At 40.1% G+C, this 23,884-nt stretch overlaps 1 protein-coding gene across 2 annotated transcripts in view; it reads right to left on the reverse strand.

Moving 5' to 3' along the window:
- The window catches only part of IGSF5 (immunoglobulin superfamily member 5), a 106,111-nt gene that overhangs the window by 49,395 nt on the left and 32,832 nt on the right, over window positions 1-23,884 (reverse strand). Inside the window, exons 3-4 of one of the 2 annotated variants that reach the window (XM_060235128.1) lie at window positions 17,245-17,565; window positions 12,099-12,404 (exon numbers count right to left, since the gene is read on the reverse strand). In XM_060235128.1, coding sequence (XP_060091111.1) covers window positions 12,099-12,404; window positions 17,245-17,565 — 627 coding nt within the window. The remainder of the gene's footprint in view (window positions 1-12,098; window positions 12,405-17,244; window positions 17,566-23,884) is intronic. The other variant, XM_060235130.1, reaches the window with a different exon arrangement.

A 23,884-nucleotide genomic window follows, 5' to 3' on the forward strand; every position in this document is an offset into this window, starting at 1 on the left:
ACTACTTCATCTTCCATAGACCATGTCAATAATAATTTGTAAGTTCTTGAAATCAATTTTTCATTGTCCCCCAACAGCATTCTTTCCAATTCTGTTTGTTCTAATCTTATACCTTCATTTTTGATATCCTGTTCTACCAAACTTTTAATTTGTTGCAATTGAAACCAATTATATTTATACTGTAATTCTTCAGCTGATTTTAATTCCACTTTTCCTCTATTTATTTTTAATAATTGTTTAAATGTTAACCGCCTCTCATCTTCAGTATCTAATGATAACTTTATTACTTCCGTTGGCACAATCCATAATGGCTTTCTCTCATCTCCATATTTTTTATATTTTGACCAAGTATTTAACAAGTTTCTTCTTATATAGTGATGTGAAAAAAAGTCCATCTTGTTTCCCCATAATACATATAAGCATGCCAACCAAAAACATTTCCATGACCTTCTAGAACCAATAATTTTTTATTTAATAACGTTATCCATTCTTTAATCCACACCAAACATACTGCATCATGGTACAATTTTAAATTCAGCAATTGAAAACCTCCTCTTTCTTTTGCATCAGTTAGAATTTTCATTTTAATTCTTGTTTTTTTCCCGGCCCATACAAATCCTGAGATCTTCCTTTGCCATTTACTAAATTGTTTATCGTCCTTCACAACTGGAATTGTTTGAAATAAAAACATCATTCTTGGTAGAACATTCATCTTAATTGCAGCAATTCTGCCCATCATAGACAAGTTCAATTTGTTCCATTTAATTAAATCATCATCAATTTTACACCAAAGATTCTCATAATTATTTTTATACTATATTTTTCATAGTAATTTCCATGCCTAGATATTTTACTTTCGTCGCAACTTCACATTCTGTTACCCGTAAATCTTCCTGATGGCTCTGTCATATTTTTACACATTTTTTTTTATTTTTCTTTATTTACATAAACACCAGTCAATTCTCCATATTCTTGTATCTTACGAAGCAGCAATGGTGTTGCATATATGGGATTTTCGTTAATAAACATTACATCATCAGCAAATGCTCTGTACTTGTAAGAAACACCTTTTAATTTCAGTCCCTCTATTTCCTTATTTTCTTGTATTTGCATAAGCAAAATCTCTAAAGTCATTATAAATATCAATGGAGATAGAGGGCAACCTTGTCTCATTCCTTTACTAACTACCATTTTTTCCGTCAAGTCTGCATTTATACAGAGTTTTGCTTGTTGTTCAGTATATCTTGCCTTAAGCATTATAAAATCTTCTCCTAATTCCAGTTTCTCCATCACTGTAAACATAAAGTCCCAATTCACATTATCAAAAGCCTTCTCTGCATCTGCAAAGAATAATGCCACTTTTTTCAGGATGTTGCTTATAATATTCAACAATATCTTTAACAGTTCTGATATTATCTCTGATTTGTGTCCTAGGAAGAAATACTGCTTGCTCCTCTTTAATAAAGTTATTCAAATGCTGTTTGAGTTGTTCTGCTAGTATCCTAGCATATATTTTATAGTCATTGTTAAGTAATGAAATTGGTCTATAGTTTTTAACATTTGTAGTGTCTCTATCTTCTTTCGGTATCTATGAAATTACTGCTTCCTTCCATGTATTTGGTATTTCCCCATCAATCCTTATAATATTCATCAACTTCTGAAGTTTTGGTATTAATGTCTCTACGAGGACTTTATAAAATTTTGCTGTAAAACCGTCTGGACCCGGTGCCTTTCCCATTTTCATTGAATTTAGTGCAGCTTCAACTTCAGTTTTTCAGTTGGTTCGTTTAAGACCTTTTCCATATTTTCTGTTAAGGGTTTTACTTGAATTTTTGTAAATATTCATCTATTTTTCTTTTCTCCACCTTTTGACCTTGAAATAACTTAGCATAGTATTTGTAAAATTCCCTTTTAATTCCCTCTTGGTCAACAATTTCTTTGGCTCCTAATACAATTTTATTAATAAATTTATTTTTCTTTTTTTTCATTTGCCAAGCCAAGTATTTTCTAGGCTTATTTGCTCCTTCAAAGGATTTCTGTTGCAGTCTCTTACAATTCCATTCTACCTCTTTATTTTAACAAATGTCTCAGTTGATTCTGCAATATTGTAATCTCCCTTATTTTCTTCTTTTTTTCCCAGTCTTTTTTAAAGTTCCTTTTCTTTTTTTCCAATCTCTTTTTGAATGTCCAGCATTTGTTTCTCTTTGGCTCTCTTATCTTTATTGTTCATTGTAATTAAAATACCTCTCATTACTGCTTTATACGCATCCCACACAGTTTGGAATTGAATGTCCTCCTTTTCATTTATCTGAAAGAAAGCTTTAGTTTCTTTTTCTAGAGACGCCACTATCTCTGTTTTCTGTAGCAAATCTTCATTTATTCTCCATCTCCTAGACTTTTTCACACTTTTTGCCAACTACATCAATGGATTGTGGTCAGTCCCAACCTTAGGAAGAATCTCTGTTTTTTTCATCATAAGTCCAAGTTCTTTTGTAGTCTATAGCATATCAATTCTTGAGAAAGAGTTATGCCTAGTTGAAAAGAAAGTATAATCACGCACTTTAGGATTAAATTTCCTCCATATATCTTCCAAATTTTCTTGTTTCACTAAATCAAAAAATTACTTTGGTAATTTCCCCTCATTATTTGTTTTTCCTGATCTAACCAAAGTATTTATAATTGTTCCATTGAAGTCTCCCATTACCATTATTGTTCATAAGTCACTTGGTCTAATTATTGCCCAATATCTTTAAAGAAAGAGTCTTTTGCCCTGTTTGGGGCATACAGTCCCAATAACGTCTTTTTGTCATTCAACATCACTTCCAAAGCTAAATATCTTCCATCGTCATCCTTAAAAATTAATTTTGGATCCAATTCTTGTTTAATATAAAAAAAATCACTCCCCTTTTTTTCTCTTTAGCCAATGAAAAAAATTCTTTACCCAATTGTTTGTTCCACAAAAATTTATAATCCACTTGTTTAATATGTACTTCTTGTAAACAAGTTATACTACGTTTTTGTTTCTTGATCCAATGAAATGTATCCTTTCTTTTTTGCGGTGAATTTAGTCCATTTACATTCCAAGATATTAACTTGTAATCCATAGTGATTCTTCTTTTTATTCTGTATCCCCAAAACCCCTATTTTCTTCAAAAAACCTCCTCAGTTCTTGCACATTTGTAATTGTAATCCTCTTTCCTCCATATTCAAAAATTAGACCTGGCAATATCCATCTGTATCTCACTTCATTCTCCTGAAGCTTGTCCGTTAGTTTTTTATACAGTCTTCTGTCATTTATAACCTTTCTTGGCAACTCTTCATGATTCTTACTCTGCTTTCCACTTCCAATGTTTTTTCAAATTGTTTACTTAAGATCTTTCTCACCATATATCTTAACATAAATCTTATTGCCACATCTCTTAGTAATTTAGTTTTCTTGGCAAACAATGAATTGACTCTGTATATATAGTCATAAAGATAGTTAGATTCATCAGGGTCCATCTCCAAAAACTCAGCAATGATTCTTATTATATATGTCCTTAAATCAGATCCTTCATTTTCAGGTACTCCTCTCAGACGTATCTGGTTTTCCATTAACTTACAGTCCTGCAAAACTACTTTCTCCTGCAATTTATTAATAATGGAATCTTGATCTTTCACTTTATTTTCAACCACATGTACTTTATTTAATGTTACTTGTGAGTCCTTTCTGAGATCCTCAATTTCTTTTTTGATTTCTGTCTTCATCACTTCTGCACTTGATTTTATATCTTTTTAAAATTCTTTAATTAATTGTTTCTTATTATCAGTTATTAAGTCTTTTATCACTTTAACCAGTCTTGCCTCCATGGCATCAGTTGGTCTTGTATTTTAGACATTTTCCCTTCCTCAAGTAAACTGGTCCTTGCACGAGTCAATTTCAAGCCCAGCTTGTGTTCAGACATCACTGTCTTCCCATTGCAAAAATAGGCTCTTCAGTTGATCACTCCAAATTAAAATTAAACCACAGGGTCTTGTAGATTGGAAGATGCCCTTTTCAATGAGCCCAAAATCGCCGCTCCCAGGGCTTCCTAACTCGAGATATTAATTTTTAAAGTTTTTAAAATGCACAAAATGGCGTCCGCGATTTTTCTAACCCTTTTGAAAGATTTTTTCTTTTTCTACAAATGACCACCAAAATTAGTTCCAGTTATATAATCCAAAATGTTTCACTCTATAGTTATAATATCTGCCAGCTCCACTGATTTTTACAGTCTCGTTCTTTTTTCTAAAACTTTTAAGTTTTTTGACCTTTTCTTAATGGCCACCACAATTTTTCTATGGTTTTAAAATCCTAGAGAAGTCCAGGAGGTTTAAAAATTTCCTTCTTCCAATGGCTCCTTCCTTCCTTTCTTGCCACGAACTCACGTTCTCGATGGTTGAGAGATCTCGCGATACCTTTATGACGCTACTTCCTGCAACATCTTCCAGTTCAGCAACTCAGTGACGATGTGGGTTTTTTGCAGAAACCGCAAGTATTCCAAACAATAATTGTTTTTCGTCTTTTATCTTTGCTTCTTAAATTCCAAAAGTCCCAAAATTACCCCCTTCTCTTCTTTACAACTTTAGAATATTGTAGTTAAGTCCAAATCTAAATCTTTATCTCAAATAAGTTTGATTTTAGTCCTGGAATGATAGATAAAGATCTTCTTACCTTGTAACCCAATATATCCTTCTTAACACCGTTCTTGCCAGAGATAAGTGTTTAGATATTAAAATAGTCCAAAGAAAGCTTGAACCATGATGAATTTAAGTCAATTTAATGACGGAGATCCTCTGTAGATGCTGGAATGCGATTCTTCGCCAGGGAATCTTCAAAGCCTAAAAGGAACCCCACTGGGACTTCTCGTCACCCAAAGTAAATCCCCTCAGGATTTTCCTAAGCACGTCTTGGCCTTTTCCCTCACTGAGTAAAGTAGGCAGCAGGCATTGGGATCACCTTCTCTACCCAGAACAGAGGCTCTGGTCCGCTCCTCTTTTGAGAAGCAGCTCAATTCTCCATGATCCAACCCCGGAAGTCCATTTTTTGTTACATTCTATCTTTTCCATGTTATTTTATCTCAGACAAATCCAAGGTATTTGCCTTAGGAGGTACCAACTATGCCAATGATTTATTATATTTATCCAGAAACTTATTATAAGCAGGACTATCTTTAAGAATATAATATCATAAGAGCCCTGCTGGATCAGACAAGTGGGTCATCTGGATCAGACCAGTGGGTCATCTGGTCCAACATCCTATTTCATACACTGGTCAACCAGTTGCCCTGGTCATGAAAAAATGTTTTTAAGCCAATTTATGGATACATTTGGGGACTGATTTATGGAGAAATGGGAGGGAGAAACCTCAATGCCACCATAAGTGAGACATTTGTTAGGTTACTATGAACAGGTTACTATCTTCCTCAGGGGGTTAGAGATCAAAGTTACATATTAAACAGTTGGCAGTTCAAATATTTAGAGCCATTCAAAAACTGAGAGCAGACTATCAAAATGCAAAATAAATTAAATTACTCTGAAATACAGGAAAACCAGCAGCTCCAAAGAGAATTAGTGATGTATGTTAAAAGGGGATTATTAATGAATTAATGAAAGTATAACAAATATGCCTTTCATAATGTACTAGAACTATGTGATCTAAAGGAACAAACTTGAACCTTGAAAACAAACCAGTGTTATGTGTGCATTTGTCACTGCTTTTTAAATGTTTTCCACAATATTTGAATTAGTGTGGTAACAAATACCTAAAGGATTTCCTGGCCTTTTTTTCCTGCTCTACCCAGTGCCTCTGCATTTCATTCGTCAGCAATTTAAGCATTTTCCCTATTTACTTTCTTTCTTCCTTACATTTATATATCACTTTTCCTCCAAGGAGGACAGGTGCTTGATCCCTATGCACATAGTACATTTATAAATAAGAAATATAACTACCGTATTTTTCGCACCATAAGATGCACCTTTTCCTCCCAAAAAAGTGGGGGGGACAGTGTGTGCGTCTTATGGAGCGAAGGTACCATACGTACCTTCCTCGGGGGGGGGGGGGTTGATCCGCTGCCTCCGTCCCGGCGCTTCCCGCCCCTGCCTGCCTGGCTCCAGCTCTGACGCTTACAGCAAATGCCAGGATCGCTCCCTCCGCCCTCCGATCCCAGCGCTTGCTTTAAGCATCAGCGCTGAAGCCAGGCAGGCAAGCAGGGAGAAAGCATGCCGCTCCCTCCACAGCCAGCGCTTGCGAAGCACTGGGTTTGTGAAGGGGGCGGGTGCTTCCTCTGTCCCTGTCTGCCTGGCTTCAGCTTCTGCTGATAGCAAGGGCTGAGTTAGGAGGCAGCCAAGCTTCTGATCCCAGCCCTTGCTATCAGCAGAAGCTGAAGCCCTTGGCACAGAGGAATCACCCCCCCCCCCCGCAAACGCAGCGCTTGGCTGCCTCCGAACCCAGCCCTTGCTATCAGCAGAAGCTGAAGCCAGGCAAAGAGGAATCACACACCCCCTCTGCAAACGCAGCGCTTGGCGAAGCGCTGCGTTTGAGGAGGAGGGGGGTGCTTCCTCTGTCCCTGTCTGCCTGGCTTCAGCTTCAGCTGATAGCAAGGGCTGGGTTCGGAGGCTCCGAACCCAGCCCTTGCTATCAGCAGAAGCTGAAACCAGGCAGACAGAGAAAGCACCCGCCCTCTCCTCAAACCCAGCGCTTCGCAAGCGCTGGCTGTGGAGGGGGCGGTGTGCTTTCTCCCTGCTTGCCTGCCTGGCTTCAGCGCTGATGCTTAAAGCAAGTGCCGGGATCGGAGGGCGGAGGGAGCGATCCTGGTGCTTGCTGTAAATGTCAGAGCTGGAGCCAGGCAGGCATGGAGGAAGCACGCTGCCCCCTCCGCAGCCGGTGCTCATGAAGTGCTGGGTTTGCGGTGGGGGCAGCATGGAGCGATCCCAGTGCTTGCTGGAAGAAGCTGGAGCCAGGCAGGCAGGCACGGGAGAAGCGCCGGGATCGGAGGCAGAGGCAGCGGATCGCCCCCCAGGAGGAAGGTGTGTCCTATGGTCCGGAGCGCCTTATGGACTGAAAAATACGGTAATACTCCATACAAAAAAATGACCCTGAAAAAGACGCCCGTCCCCCCAAAAAAGAAAACCTTCTGCATTTCAGTGAAGTGGGCGCAGAAAACAATCTGAATAGTTTCCTGTAGACTCTGAAGGTGTACATATGAGAGAACAAGAGATCATTTTCTTCTTAATACTTAAAACACTTTCTATTCCCCAGCCATGACAACACATGCGCACAACCATTTTCTGTGAGGAATATAAAATAAAGGTGGTCCCTGATACCTCAGTAAGTACATAGCAATTACAGTTTGTGACATCTAGTTTTCTTTGGTTTTGAGTATACCATTTCACTACAGTGACCAATGAAGGTTATTTCAATATCACAGAGGGAGATCTGGATGAGAAGATTCATTCATTTTCCCCAAATTTCCAGATCTGTTTTGCTTTCTCACTGATTTTTAAAAATAATTTATTATTAGAAAACCTGCCTCCCACACACACACACTTCTTAAAAGCAGTACAAAATGACTGTGGCTAGGAACTATGATATCAAATTAAGGAGCCAGGAAAAGAAGCATTTCCCTCCTTTTTCCTTTACCATAAGTACATTATATGCCTGCAAGATGAAGGCAGATACAGCCAGATGAGGATTTCTAAGCTAGCTCAATATGTATACTTAGTTTATGTGTGTGCAAGAATATATTTATGAACAATATGTTGATTTCAAAAGGCATCATATCAAACAGTGCTTCTGCCTGAACTGTTGAAGATCTAATATCAGAGTTATGCATAACCTCACTCTCTGACATTTTGTGTTTGTAGTAGCCTCTTGTAGTAGCCATTTAATACTTGCAACCATCACCTAGTGTCAGAATACCAAAGGAGCTCACAGGCTGAAAAGTGTTGGGGATGATGATGAATGAGAATTAATAAGAAGAAGCCTTTTGATTTCACTTCAAGTTTGCAGTGAAGTTTGATCATAAGCTCACAGCTAAAATCCTCTCAGTGCAATTATGTATGATGTAGGATTGCCAGGTCTGTGTTGGAAAATACCTGGAGACTTTGGGGGTGAATCCAGGAGATGGCAGGGTTTGGGGAGGGGAGGGGCCTCAGCATAGTACAATGTCATAGAGTCCACCTTTCAAAGCAGCCATTTTTTCCAGGGGAATAATTAAAGCAAAAAATCACCGGAATAGCAATAACACTTTTACACAATGAGTGTATATGCAACCATTTATCAAAATACATGCGTAACAATAATCATCATTAGTAACATTAACCACTCATAGTACTTAATTCAACAAATGCTCATAATATATGATTAAAGCAATGCAGTTGAAAAAAAGAGTTCCATTCACTCCCCCACACTATCTGCTGAATAAAGATTAAAAAATATAGTTCCTTATAGGCAGATGCCTTCCTGCTGTTCCAACTGTATTCAAGCTTATATTCAGCAATTTGGGCGGAGTTCAGATTTCCAGCTTGTCTCTGAAAGAGTAAGGGACCGCTAGCCCGGGGTTCCTCACAGTTTCAGTCCTTCGTCAGCCTTTTACTCTCAATATTTTATCCTGGAGCCTCAGTACCACATTTAACAACTTGGATCAATGCGTGTTAATTGCTCTTTCTGTTTCTGGAAACAGTATCATAATGCCCCTGTATAAATCAATGGTGCTGCCTCATTTCGCAGTTTAGTGAAATAATTGAAGGTGGCAAAAGTAAAAATGTACAGTTCTGGTCACCGCATCTCAAAAAAGATATGATAGCATTGGACAAAGTGCAGAAAAGGGCAACTAGAATGATTAAATAAGCATTCCCTCTATTCCTTCATCTAAAACATGTATGAAGTTTTTGAACAAAACAGGTCCCAAGACAGATCCTTGAGGCACTCTACTTCTCAGTCCTCTCTAAGAGGATAAGGAACCATTCACAAACATTCTTTGGGTGCAATTTGTCAACCACTTACAGATCCACTTAACAGTAACAGGATCCAAACCACATTTTACCAACTTGTCAACAAGAATAGTATGTGGAACCTTATCAAAAACCTTACTGAAATCAAGATAAACTATGTCTACAGCATTTTCCTAATTCAGCAGGGTAGTAACTTTCTCAAGAAAGGAGATAAGGTTAATCTGACATGACTTGTTCTTGAGAAACCCATGCTGGCTCTTAGTTGCATCTGATTAAGTGGAAAGTGGAAAAGATAGCTGGATAATGTAAAGCTATTTTATGTGCTAATGTGAATTCTGGAGTATCCCCATATTTCAAACAACTTTTGAGATTCTGATCCACCTAAGGACTTCACATGAACACATGAAGCTTCCTTGTACTGAAACAGACTCTTGGTTCATCATGCTCAGTATTATGTACTCAGACTGGGGGTGGCTTTCCAGGATCTCAAACAACAGTTTTCCACATCATCTTCTACCTGATCCTTCAACTACAGATGCTGGGGATTGAACCAGGGACCTCTCACATGCAAAGCAGATGCTCTACCAGTAAGCCATGTCCCTTCCTCTTTCCATTAATAACTAAAGACCTATTTGGAAATAGAGGTTAAAGTTGATTTTTTTTCATTTTGTTGATATTTGATCAGCTGAAAGCATTTAACACAAGCCATCTTTCTTCTTTGTACATGTCCTAACATCAGCAAAAATGAATTCAGCCTGAAGTTCTTGTTCAATCTGGAGTTCCTGTAAACAGCCGTTTCTGCATATATGGAATCAAATTCCCTCTCTAACAACCTGAATTCACATCAGTCTTAATTCAGTATCTGTTTTGGAAAGGCCTATTTTCTCTGCTAGCAAGAGCAATACAAAAAAAGCAATAAAAAAGCAAAAGCACATCGCTAAGATAACTGACAATCTTAGATTTTACATTGCCAAATCTCTTGTCAAGCAAAGACTGTTAGATCAGAGTATTCAAACTGATATGGGACTAATAGGCAAACTGAGAATTTCTGTGATCTTAAAACAGTTATCTCCCTCAGCTCTGGCAACTTCTCCATATTTTGTTAATTTAACTAATTTCAAGTATTGAAAAGTTTTCACTAGGGCTCGTTTTGATATCATGCCATTACTGGCCAATGAAAGTAATTTTAAATGGATACCATATGAGAAAAGATTTTGCCCCTGTGATCAAACATCCAGTGAAGACCTCTCTCATGTCATATTTTATTGTGTAAAACATGAGGCTGAATGAAGTAGGTTTTTGTGTACCATTATGTCTCACTTTCTTGGAAAGTCAGACCAAGAGAAATTAGTATTCCTATTGTCAGATAGAGACAAATATATTAGTTTCCAAGTGACAAGATCTGTGTCTGCCATCACAGATTTAAAAATGAGTAATGACTACTATATTGACTACTGTCCTTTTTACCACTCTGGATTATTTGTTTCATTGAGATGTTATTGGATAAATTTTAAATTCTTATAATTTATTATTGTTACTTTATTTTTAATTTTATTGCAATTTATATAATTTTATTGTTGCATTGGAGGTTTTATTCAGTTTTTTTCTACTGTTAAGACTAGTTGTTAGCTGCTATGGCATTTTGCTGATAATGCAATAAAGATTGATTGATTGATAGCTGACAATATATTCTAACCCATGACTCTTTGGATAACAAATGGACTTTAAAAGGTCTCACCCTGTTTAAGATTGCCCTACCAATCTCTGACTCACAGCCATCCAAAATTCCAGAAGAGCAGAAAATTTTATCTATAGAAAAAAGAAGACAGTGCTGTGAAACTAGGGTTGCCAAGTCCAATTTAAGAAATATCTGGGGACTTTGGGGTGGAGCCAGGAGACTTTGGGGGTGGAGCCAGTAGCAAGGTTGTGACAAGCATAATTAAACGCCAAAGGGAGTTCTGACCATCACATTTAAAGGGACTGCACACCTTTTTAAATGCCTTCCTTCCATAGGAAATAATAAAGGATAGGGGGGACCTTCTTTGGGGGCTCATAGAATTGGACCCCCTGGTCCAATCTTTTTGAAACCTGGGGGGTATTTTGAGGAGAGGCACTGGAGAGGCTATGCTGAAAATTTTGTACTTCTACCTCAAAAAACAGCCCCCCCAATGAGTTCAAGATACCCGCGGATCAATTTTCCATTATTTCCTATGGCAATAAGTCTCCATAGGGAATAACAGAGTTCCCAGCAGACATTTCCCTCACCTCCCCCCACTTTCTGATGACCCTGAAGCAGGGGGAGGACCTCCAAACCAGAGGATCCCCTGCCCCACCTGGGGATTGGCAGCCCTATTGTTCCACCAGGCTAGGGCCAAGGCCAAAAAGGCTCTAGCCCTTGTTGAGGCTAGCTGGATATCCTTCAGGCCAGGAATAACCAAAAGATGTTGATCATTCGAGTGCAAGGCCTGGAAAACTTACAGACGTGTTCTGAACCTTGTTGGTCTCCTGTGACTGTATTGTAAAGATTGGGTTCCAGTGACAAATAAACCTCCAATCTGAAGAAAGATGGTTGAAATGTCTTGATATCTACAACAGACGTCTTTGGAAGGGCTTCTTTAGTTGCATGAACTAAATACTGGAAAATTGTCACTCCTTGGTGATTGGAAAGATTGCTTTTGAACTGTCTTCCATTAATGTCTTCTTGCTACACGCTCTTGTCTATTTGAAGTTCTATGTGCAAGCTTTGTCAGGACACCTGACACTTTACATTACACTGTTTTGTTGTTTAAAATGTATGGTGTCTCTTAGCGTTTGTTTGTTTTTTACCCACCTGGGGACTGGCAACCCTATGTGAAACTTTATTTGCCATCTTGGCCCATATTCTGTTGATGCCATGGGTGTTCTGAGCCATTCTGTGTTCAACATCATAATATGAAGAAATCCTCATGATATTGATCAGATTTTGTGGACTCCTTTTAAGCATTCTCACAATATAAATTCTGCACAATACAATAACCTGGAGCCAAGTTGTGTTCCTTATATTTGTATATATAAGATTTCATGAAAATAACTATATGGTTTTGAAAGTGAACCCAAAAAATGCATAGATGAGAATATTCATTTACTTGGAGGAGGATATACAACAAGAGTTATAGTTGCACTTTGAGGTTTAGAGAGCACAAATATAGAAGCTAAGCAAATCACAATGGAATTGGTCGGTGGAGTCAGGGTCAAGATGCTCTCTTCATTGTACAGGCCATTAGATCCTTGACAATGGTTGGTTATATAATCTGAATTATCTACTGTAATATTATTTACCATCCAGATAATGTGTGGAGCAGGATTCCATCCAACAGCTTCACAAACTATTTCAATTGTTTGGTTCTCTCTTACCATCAAGATGTGATCTTTGATACTCAAAGACCCATTAACTGTTGGAGAAAAGATGATTTTCTTCCTTCAGAATAATGTATTTTACAATGTTTATGGTTCTGGTTTTATTATGCTCTGTTATAAAATTGCAGAAAAATATTGTTCCCCCCCCCCAAAAAAAAAGCTGATTAATTTCAGTATTTTTCATAGTATCTCTAACATCTGTTCAAGTAACAGCCCAGAAATAATTTCAGACACAGAAGCAATTACCCAGTTCTTAGTAAGAAAAAAAAATTGATTCACTGTGGTCATGCTGATCTGTCTCTTTCCCAAAAGAGATCATATACTATATATTTTTTTCTTTCATTATCACCTTTAAATGATCCAATTTATTTTGACTGAGCAATATTTTTAAAAAGGTAACAGTTTGTCTCTTTGGGGCAAATGTATAGAGGCTTATGGTACGTTTCTGAATGCATTCTTTTAAAAATGGTGATAGATAGCATTGTTGCCACAAGAAGTACATCCTCTACATAGAAATATTTTTTGCAATTATTCCCAACTGTGTCTTCAGTATCTACCAATCACAGGAAGCTTGGGAAGTGTGTTTTGCCATGTTAGTGCAGGTCTCTCAGCCTACCTCCTTGTTCCCATGTTTAATGCTTGCAGATGCTTTGCTGGTTTTTTATCTGTATTTTTGTAACTGCTCACAAATAACTGTTCTGCCTTGGCTGCATATTTCTGGGAGAGATGGTCACCAGTCTGAAGAAACTTTTGCTTTAGAAATAAACTCTGTGAACCATGGGGGCTGGGGGGAAGATGGGTAAGGTGTCTGTCTTTGAATAACTGCCTGCCATAATTTGTGCAGCTATTTGCACTGCATAATTAATGGCTCTTTGACCAACTATAAAGGTGTGTTTTGACCAATGTTAACCAGTTTTGGTAAAGCCCATCTTGTCTTTGGCCATGTTTATCATTTCCAATAAAAGCCTAATTTGATCAACATCAAAGAGGTGAACTGGCCATAACTGCACAGAACCTGACAGGGGCTGAGGTCAGACGCACATAAACTGACGAGATGGGCATGGATGAAAGCCAGATGCATGTCGGATTTTATGCGGTTGTCCAAACATCAGCATCTGGCAATGGTCGTTGGCTCGTTCGTGTCCTGAACTGCCACGACTGAGACGCGGACTTTTTTGGTAGTACATTAAATCCGGAATAAGAATGCTTCTGACGACTCCCGCGCGTACTTTCTATGTTTGAACTCTCCATTGTAGCAGACTCATTGGTAAAGCCCATCTCGTTGCAAGCGCACATCCACTTCCCTGCGAGAGCCAACTCCAAATGATATCATTGCGCCAGCAATTGTTGACTCAGCCTTCCATCCTTCTGAGGTCAGTAAAATGAGTCCCCAGCTTGCTGGGGGGGGGGGGGGAAGTGTAATGACCGGGGAAGGCAATGGCAAACCACCCCGTAAAAGGTCTGTCGTGAAAACTTTGTGAAAGCAGCGTCACCCCAGAGTCAAAAATGCTTGCACAGGGGACCTTTCCTAAATGGGGGGGAGGCAGATCACCCACCTTTGCTGTCTCCCTGCCAGGGGAGGAGGATGACCCACCTTTGCCGTCTCCCCGCCAGGCGGAGAGACAGCAAAGAGAGTTGCCGTGCGCCCCCCCCCCCATTTAAACACCATGGCGGGGTGTTTAAATGGGGGGGAGGAAGATCCCACACCTTTGCTATCTTCCTGCCAGGCGGAGAGACAGCAAAGAGAGTTGCCGTGCGCCCTCCCCCCATTTAAACACCACGGCGGGGTGTTTAAACGGGGGAGAGGAAGATCCCACACCTTTGCTTTCTCCCTGCCAGGCGGAGAGACAGCAAAGAGAACTCGTGGGCTTCCCTTTCCTTTCCGGGTGTTTAAATGGGGGGGGCAGATTGCCCACCTTTTCTGGCACTTTAAAAAAAAAAAAGCCAAGCACAATATCCCATGGTACTGTGCTTGCGTGAGTGTGGAATGCCATCTCAAAAAATGAGGTCCGGTTGAGCACTCTGATCGACCAGCGACGGGACCCACATGTGATAGAACGGTAGCCTGGCTGTTGTCTGATTGGGAAATTGGGTGTGTGGATTATAATAGAGGCGCGTTGCAGATGGATTTAATGGTGAGTGTGACCGCACCCACGGAGATGTTACCAAGATGCAAATCACTGGGGTTGAAGGAGATGACTAGCTGAAGTTTTTTAAAAAGATGCAAGCAATGAATGGAGGCCAAGAGATAATGACGGACCCAGTGAAAGATGTGAGCATTTTGGGCTATGGCCACTGCAACACAACCAAAGGCTAAAAAAGATTTGGTTTTGTTGCTTTTCTAGCAATTGACCCAAAAGATGCACGCAATGAATGGAGGCCAAGAGATAATGACGGACCCAGTGAAAGATGTGAGCATTTTGGGCTATGGCCACTGCAACACAACCAAAAGCTTAAAAAGATTTGGTTTTGTTGCTTTTCTAGCAATTGACCCAAAGGGGAAAAAATCCAATCAGACCAGTATTTTTCTAGCATATCTTAATTAGCGGCTTGATACCAAAATGGGCGTTTGAGAGAGAACTTGGCTGGAATTTTCAGTTGGCTTACGAGGAAGCTGCAGGAGCAGCAGAATGCAATCAAAGCCGGAGTTTGCGTGAAGGCAAGAATTTTTCCTTCAGAAGCCAACAAGCAACGGAGGGACTCCTGTGGAACTTTCTTATTGAGTCTTAGAACTCTATTTGGAAAATTAAGAGACTGTGAGGGGTCCTCCCTGAAATACTGTATTTGAGACTCTTGTTTGGCTTTAATTTCTGATTGTATGAATGTATGCCTACTTTTGTATGCTGTTCATTATATGACACAATACATTATACTTAATTTTGTATAAACTATTCAAGGGTGTATGTCTTGCACAATATTTTTGATATTTATACTGGTAAATAACACAGCTGCATAAGAACTGAGGAGTCAACCTATCCTAATGGGGGGTGCATTTTTCTTGAAAATGATCCAGATATGCTGCAGCCAGGCTATTGTCAGGGACAGGATACAAGAATCATATCACCCAGTCCTGAAACATCTGCACTGACAGTCCATTTGTTGCCAGGCTTAATTCAAAGAGGTGGTTCTAACTTTGTGAAGGATCTAAATGGCTTGGACCCAGGCTACTTAAGTGACTACCACCTCCCATACTGTCCAGCCTGCAGGTTAAAATCTGCCTCACAAGCTCCGCTGTCTGTGCCCTGCCTTCAGGTCTGAGGTGGGTGGCAACCAGAGACAGGAAAGCTGCACTTTTCAACAGACTTTTTATTTAAAAACTTTCATCTGGCTTTTGTCCCTCTTAATTATCTGTTTCTTGAAGCTAGTTTTTGCTGCTCCTAAAATCTTACTGCTGTGTTGTAACTTCACTGCTGATTTTGCTGCTATGCTTGACGTTTTTGCTGTTGCCGTGATGAAATTTCATAGCCATTTTTGTATGATGGCATTTGTTACCAATGTATGATGTTTTATTTTAAATTAACCCACTTATGGTTGTTTGTTATATATAAATATCTTAAATAAATTAATAAGCGGGGGGGGGGGCTTAAAGGACTGTGAGCCCTGACCTGGATAGCCCAGACTAGTTCAATCTCATCAGATCTCAGAAGCTAAGTAGGGTTGGCCCTGGCTAGTATTTGGATGAAAGAGCTCTAATGAATGCCAGGGTCATGACATGGAGCCAGGCAATGGCAAACCACCTCCAGATGTCCCTTGCTTTGAAAACCATACAGGGTCACCATACATTAGCTGTGACTTGGTGGCACTTTCCACCACTAAAAGTCCATGAAATTTAAGAGCAACAGTTACATATATGACATTTTTGTGTAGAACCAAAAACATGTTCTGACCTACTCACAACAACAGTAATTGGTGATAATTCTACCTAATTACCTATCAGTGCCATTTTAAGCTGGGTTTAATACTTTTCCAAGCAAATTGACTTCAATGAACTGAGAAAGGTGTGATCATGGCTTGAGTTCAAGCTAAACAAAATCACATTTGTCAAATTCAAGGCCAGTAGTTTCACATCAGAGTTTACTTTGAAGCAATTTCACTTAAATCAGTTGCAAATTTTCAGAGAGACTGAAAAAGTTTCTCAGTGTCCTTTGCATGCTGTCATTTTGGATGTTGAAGTTGTATCCATATATCTTCTCAACAAGAGAGTAACCATTTTGACTGATATAGAAAGCAGCAGGGGATTCTGGCAAGTGATAGTACATTTCATGCTGGAAAATGAACAGGTCAATGAGTCACTGATCATATGATGGTCATTAGATTCTATTAAGTATATGAACAGAATGACCATTTGGGTTTGTTCTAGAGTTTGTGCCTCTGTTTGAATGTTTTCTCTTGCTGGTGAGTAGCGATTCTAAATTAGTTCTCTAACTGAGAATAGCTAATGATAGTATTATCAGTTCCTAATTCTGTGAAAGTGTCATTATTCTTACCTTTACGAACTTAGTGGTATATTGCAGTGTCACAGACCTACTGCAACCACATCCATGTCATGATCTTTTGTCACCACTGTTAGTTTATTTTCCTGCATACTTGTTTGTGTCTGTTTCTGTGTGTGTACATGAACATATGTCTGCCAACTGAGAATTCACTTTATGCTTATGACAAAGCGGACTCTGCAGCCCACCAATTTTTATGTCACAATAAATCTGTAAATCTTTAAGATGCTACAGTACTTTTAAAAGGATTTTGAGAGAACAAAAAGAGGAGGAGAAAGTGGAAATAGTATCTACATGGAACATGAACAATTCTTGCTATAAGCCTACAGAGTTTTTTGTTTAAAAATGCACAAACTGAATGATGAAGAAAACATATACACACCTTGAACAGAAAGAAATGCATACTGATTGCCACCCATTGTCTGGATGCTGCATTCGATTCTTCCAGAATTATTCAGCTGAACATTGTATATTGTCAACTCTGAGGTAAACTCAGTACTTTTGTTGTACCCTTGTTGATTGTAGCTCTTATCTGTTATTATTACCTTTCCAGGATAAGTAACAGACAGTACAGGCTGTCCTTCAAAAAGCCATATTAAAATTTGCCAGCCTTCTGATACTGTACAGTGAAAATAGGCATCCATACCAACAAGTGCTGTAAAATTGCTGGGACCTTCTATGATGGAAGAGCTAAACCCAGGATCTGCAAAGCAGAAAAAGCAGGAGGTATTTAGGCCAACACCTAAATGAATGTGTCTCTAGCTTATTTTCACATTCATCATGATAAGAAGAAGATATTGGATTTATATCCCGCCCTCCACTCCGAAGAGTCTCAGAGCGGCTCACAATCTCCTTTACCTTCCTCCCCCACAACAGACACCCTGTGAGGTGGGTGGGGCTGGAGAGGGCTCTCACAGCAGCTGTCCTTTCAAGGACAACCTCTGCCAGAGCTAATGGCTGACCCAAGGCCATGCTAGCAGGTGCAAGTGGAGGAGTGGGGAATCAAACCCGGTTCTCCCAGATAAGAGTCCGCACACTTAACCACTACACCAAACAGAACTATAAGACATTCTACTGAATTAAAACTTTGGCAGAAAGAAAAAAAACAGGTCGAGATTCATTTAACTTGGTTAACACTTTGAAATGCAAAGTGATACCAATATCTGGTATCCCTATGTATATCAGTAATAAAGAACAAACAAATTATTCTGTACCATAAATTTTCCTTGAGGCTGTGTTTGAACACAATATTTGCTGGTTGTTCCAAATTCCACAGAACAATCAGCACAGTCAACAACCATCTTCCTTATCTTCAAACCCCTTCCAACCCTCCCAGCAATTAACACAGAACAATGGTCACATTCAACAGCCAGTTTCCTTATCACTACCCTTCCAGGAAGCCCCACCAAACAATGGGCACATCCACAAACCAATTGCCCTTTCATCACACCCCCTCCAGCCTAGAAATAGCAGTTCTCCAGCAGCCCTGGCCCCACTCAATGCACAGCAGCCAAGAAGGTCTGAGCGCCTGCTCCGGCTGCAACGCCACTGAGGATGTTCTCCGCAGCTGAGAATGAAACGTCTGGAAGGAAAACTTTCTCCAGTAGAACACGGCACTTGATCCCGAAAGACTCTACAAACCCTATCCGAGGTAAAATCGGGGAGTTGGAATGCTTAGTGTTGGGGGAAAAGTATAGACATTTTGGGTATTTCAGAAACTTGGTGGAATGAGGAGAATCAGTGGGACACAGTGATTCCTGGATATAAATTATATTGGAAGGATAGGGTGGGGAGGGTTGGAGGCGGGGTGGCTCTGTACTTCAGAGAGGGTATACAGTCCAGTAAGTCCAAGAAGGTCAGAGAATTAGATTCCCTTCTAGAGATGCTTTGGGTCAAAATAGTGGGCCCAAAAGAAAGCTTAACTCTCGGAGTTTGTTATCACTCACCAAATCAAAAGACAGAGAATGATTATAATATTATGAAAGAATTAAAGATAGCAGTTAAACATAAAAACTATGTCATAATAGGTGATTTTAACTACCTTCAGATTCACTGAATCAATATGTGTTCTGGTCGGGAGAAAGAGATTGAGTTTCTAGACACTCTCAGTAACTGTGCTGTGGAGCAGATGGTCACAGAACTTATCAGGGGTGGGGGGGTGATCCTGGATTTGGTCCTAAGTAATGCCCAAGATCTGGTGAGAGATGTAAAAGTGATTGCACCGCTTGGGAGCAGTGACCATAATATTATTGATTTCACCATTTGTATAAATAGAGAGTTGCCCCAAAAGACCAACACAACCACTTTTAATTTTAAAAGGGGTAAATGCTCTGAGATGAGGAGGCATGTGAAGAGGAAACTAAAAGGTAAATAGGGTCAAAACCCTTGAGGAAGCTTGGAGGTTATTTAAAACTACAATCCTAGAAGCTCAGATAAAATATATACCACAAGTCAGGAAAAGCACAAATAGGTTTTTAAAAAAGCCTGCGTGGTTAACAAACAAAGCAATGGACGCTGTAAAAGGTAAGAAGGATTCCTTTAAGTGGTGGAAAGCTAGTCCAAGGGAGATTAATAAAAGGGAACACAGGCTGCGGCAAATCAAATGCAACACCGTGATCAGGCAGGCAAAAAGGGACTATGAGGAGCATATTGAAAAAAACATAAAACCAACAATAAACATTTCTTCAAATACATTAGAAGCAGGAAACCAGCCAGGGAGGCAGTGGGACCCTTGGATGACCAAGGGGTAAAAGGATTACTGAAGGAGGATAGGGAAATGGCTGAAAAGCTGAATGCATTTTTTGCCTCCATCGTCACTGTGGAAGATGAGAAGTGTTTGCCCACTCCAGAACCGCTAATTTTGGGAGAGGTGTTGAAAGACCTGAGACGGATTGAAGTGATGAGAGAGGAGGTCCTATGACTGATAGACAAATTAAAAACTGATAAGTCACCAGACCCGAATGGCATACTTTCAAGAGTTCTGAAAGAACTCAAAGTTGAACTTGTGGATCTTCTGACAAAAATCTGTAATCTTTCATTGAAATCTGCCTCCATTCCTGAAGATTGGAAGGTAGCAAATGTCACCCCCATCTTTAAAAAGGGTTCTAGAGGAGATTCGGAAAACTACAGGCCAGTCAGTCTGACTTCAATACCAGGAAAGTTGGTAGAAACCATTATCAAGGACAGAATGAGTAGGCACATTGCTGAACATAAGTTATTGAGGAATACTCAGCATGGGTTCTGTAAGGGAAGATCTTGCCTCGCTAACCTGTTACAATTCTTTGAGGGAGTGAACAAACATGTGGACAAAGGGGACCCAATAGATGTTGTTTACCTTGACTTCCAGAAAGCTTTTGATAAATTTCCTCATCAAAGGCTCCTTAGTAAGCTCGAAAATCATGGAGTAAAAGGACAGGTCCTCTTGTGGATCAAAAACTAGCTGATTAATAGGAAGCAGAGAGTGAGTATAAATGGGCAGTCTTCACAGTGGAGGACAGTAGGCAGTGGGATGCCGCAAGGCATAGTACTGGGTCCCATGCTCTTTAACTTGTTCATTAATGATCTGGAGTTGGGAATAAGCAGTGAAGTGGCCAAGTTTGCAGATGACACTAAATTGTTCAGGGTGGTGAGAACCAGAGAGGATTGTAAGGCACTCCAAAGGGATCTGTTGAGGCTGGGTGAGTGGGCATCAATGTGGCAAATGAGGTTCAACGTGACCAAGTGCAAAGTAATGCATATTGGTGCCAAGAATCCCAGCTACAAATACAAGTTGATGGGTTGTGAACTGGCAGAGACTGGCCAAGAGAGTGATCTTGGGGTCGTGGTAGATAACTCACTGAAAATGTCGAGACAGTGTGAGATTGCAATAAAATAGGCCAACGCCATGCTGGGAATTATTAGGAAGGGAACTGAAAACAAATCAACCAGCATTATAATGCCCCTGTATAAATCGATAGTGCGGCCTTATTTGGAATACTGTGTAGAATTCTGGTCACCGCACCTCAAAAAAGATATAGCATTGAAAAATTGCAGAAAAGGGCAACTAGAAGGATTAAAGGGTTGGAACACTTTCCCTATGAAGAAAGGTTAAAACGCTTGGGGCTCTTTAGCTTGGAGAAATGTCAACTGAGGGGTGACATGTTTGAAGTTTACAAGATTATGCATGGGATAGAGAAGGTAGAGAAAGGAGTACTTTTCTCCCTTTCTCACAATACAAGAATTCATGGACATTGAATGAAATTGCTGAGCAGTTGGGTAAGAACTGATAAAAGAAAGTACTTCTTCACTCACAGAGTGATTAACACATGGAATTCACTGTCACAGGAGGTGGTGGCAGCTACAAGCATAGACAGCTTCAAAAGGGGATTGGGTAAGTATATGGAGCAGAGGTCCATCAGTGGCTATCAGACACAATGGATTGTTGGAACTCTCTGTCATAAGAACATAAGAGAAGCCATGTTGGATCAGGCCAATGGCCCATCCAGTCCAACACTCTGTGTCACACAATGGCCAAAAAAACAAACAAACCCAAGTGCCATCAGGAGGTTCACAATTGGGGCTAGAAGCCCTTCCACTTTGCCCCTCCCCAAGCACCAAGAATACAGAGCATCACTGCCCCAGACAGTTCCAACAATATGCTGTGGCTAATAACCATGGATGGACCTCTGCTCCATATTTTTATCCAATCCCCTCTTGGAACTGGCTATGCTTGTAGCCGCCGCCACCTCCTGAGGCAGTGAATTTCACGTTAATCACCCTTTGGGTGAAGAAATACTTCCTTTTATCAGTTCTAACCCGACTGCTCAGCAATTTAATTGAATGCGCACGAGTTCTTGTATTGTGAGAAAGGGAGAAAAGTGCTTCTTTCTCTACTTTCTACATCCCATGCATAATCTTGTAAACCTCTATCATGTCACCCCGCAGTTGACATTTCTCCAAGCTAAAGAGCCCCAAGCGTTTTAACCCTTCTTCATAGAGAAAGGGTTCCAAACCTTTAATCATTCTAGTTGTCCTTTTCTGGACTTTTCCCAATGCTATAATACCCTTTTTGAGGTGCGGTGATCATAATGGTACACAGTATTCCAAATATCTGGGGCAGTGATGCTCTGTATTCTTGGTGCTTGGGAGGGCACAGTGGGAGGGCTTCTAGTGTCCTGACCCCACTGGTGGACCTTCTGATGGCACTTGGAGTTTTTTTGCTACTGTGTGACACAGAGTGTTGGACTGGATGGGCCATTGGCCTGATCCAACATGGCTTCTCTTATGTTCTTAATTTAAAAGTTTAGACAAATTTTTTCCAGAAATTTCAACAAAGACAAGAGTAAAAGTTTCCTTGATGGTGACAGTGAGAAGGAAGGCCTCTGAATGGAACTGTGATGTATTAAGCCACTGTCCACTAGGTTAGGGAAAGGACTTTAGATGCCCGCAGCCTTGACTAAAAGCCCAGCAGAATAGCTCCATTTTGCAGGCCCTGTGGAATTGCAATAGATCCTGCCAGGCATTGAACTCAACTGGAAGCTTGTTCCATAGGGTTGCCAAGTCCAATTCAAGAAATATCTGGGAACTTTGGGCGTGGAGCCAGGAGACTTTGGGGGTGGAGCCAGTAGGAAGGTTGTGACAAGCATAATTGAACTCCAAAGGTAGTTTTGGCCATCACATTTAAAGGGACTGCACACCTTTTAAATGCCTTTCCTCCATTAATGAAGAATGGGAGCACCTTCTTTTGGGGCTCATAGAATTGGGCTCCCCAGTTTAATCTTTTTCAAACTTGGAAAGTATTTTGAGAATAGACATCAGATGCTATGCTGAAAATTTGGTGCCTCTACCTCAAAAAAACATCTCCCCAGAGCCCCAGATACCCGCAGATTAATTTTCCATTATACTCTATGGAAATCAGTCTCTATAGGGAATAATGGAGTGCCCAGCAGACATTTCCCTCCCCCCCCCCATGCTTTCTGATGACCCTGAAGCAGAGGGAGGGCCTCCAAACCAGGGGATCCCCTGCCCCCAATTGGGGATTGGCAACCCTATTGTTCCACCAGGCTGAGGCCAAGGCCAAAAAGGCCCTGGCTGTAGTTGAGGCTAGCTGGATGTCCTTCAGGCCAGGAATAACCAGAAGATGTTGATCATTCGAGTGCAAGGCCTCATGGAGCATCCATTTTGGATCCAAAAAGAGTACATATTACATACTATTATTTGGGACAGTGCTCTGATTACTTTTTCTAAAAGAACGTTGAAGGAAGAACAATTTGGGGTAGTAAAACAAAGAACAGGACAAGAACTTAGTGGCACCATTCCTTTCCATACCATTTTCCTGCTGTAAGTAATCTCTCCCTTACATCTTTCATGGCTTGACTAAAAAAAATTAAAACGAAAAAGCACCAGAGCGCTTTTATATGTGTTAGCTGTAATCAATTGTTCCTCCTAAAATCAATGAGGCTATATTTATTTTTTTTAATCTATTTTAAAGGTGTATCTACAGAAACCATCAACATGATCATAAAAATCATCTGGTCTTATAATTTATTTTTTTAATTTAGTAACATTTCTATCCCAGGCTCTCAGAGGGTTGAGGCAGTTTGAACCACTCCTTCATGGGGACACAATAACAGATGGATCATAAAAGCCTTCCTTACAGGTGTGCTTCAGTTTTTGTCTTGGTTGAGGTACAGACATGGGGTCCTTGTGGCTGCCCAGCCACTCTGGGGCTTCCAGCTATGCTCAGCATCTTAACTTGGGCACAAGCCTGCTGTTCCTTCAAAGTTTCTAGCTGGAAGTTCAAGAGAAGCACCTCCTCTCTCCTCCACCCCTACCTCCTTTTCCTGGTCCCAGGCTCCATTTACACTGGGCTGATCTTATAAGAGAAAGGAAGAGATCGTTAAGATTGAAAATTCTCTTAAAGAAATGTGTACACAGTGTATATGATAAGAAGATTAAGGAGACTGAGAGCAGTGTTAAGGAATTTGAGAATAAGCTGAGGGGAAATTAAGATCAAAAAAGTTAAACAGGGATTTGAAAGATTA

The sequence above is a fragment of the Heteronotia binoei genome, chromosome 3 (genome assembly GCF_032191835.1).
Source record: "Heteronotia binoei isolate CCM8104 ecotype False Entrance Well chromosome 3, APGP_CSIRO_Hbin_v1, whole genome shotgun sequence".
NCBI classification, from domain to species: domain Eukaryota; kingdom Metazoa; phylum Chordata; class Lepidosauria; order Squamata; family Gekkonidae; genus Heteronotia; species Heteronotia binoei.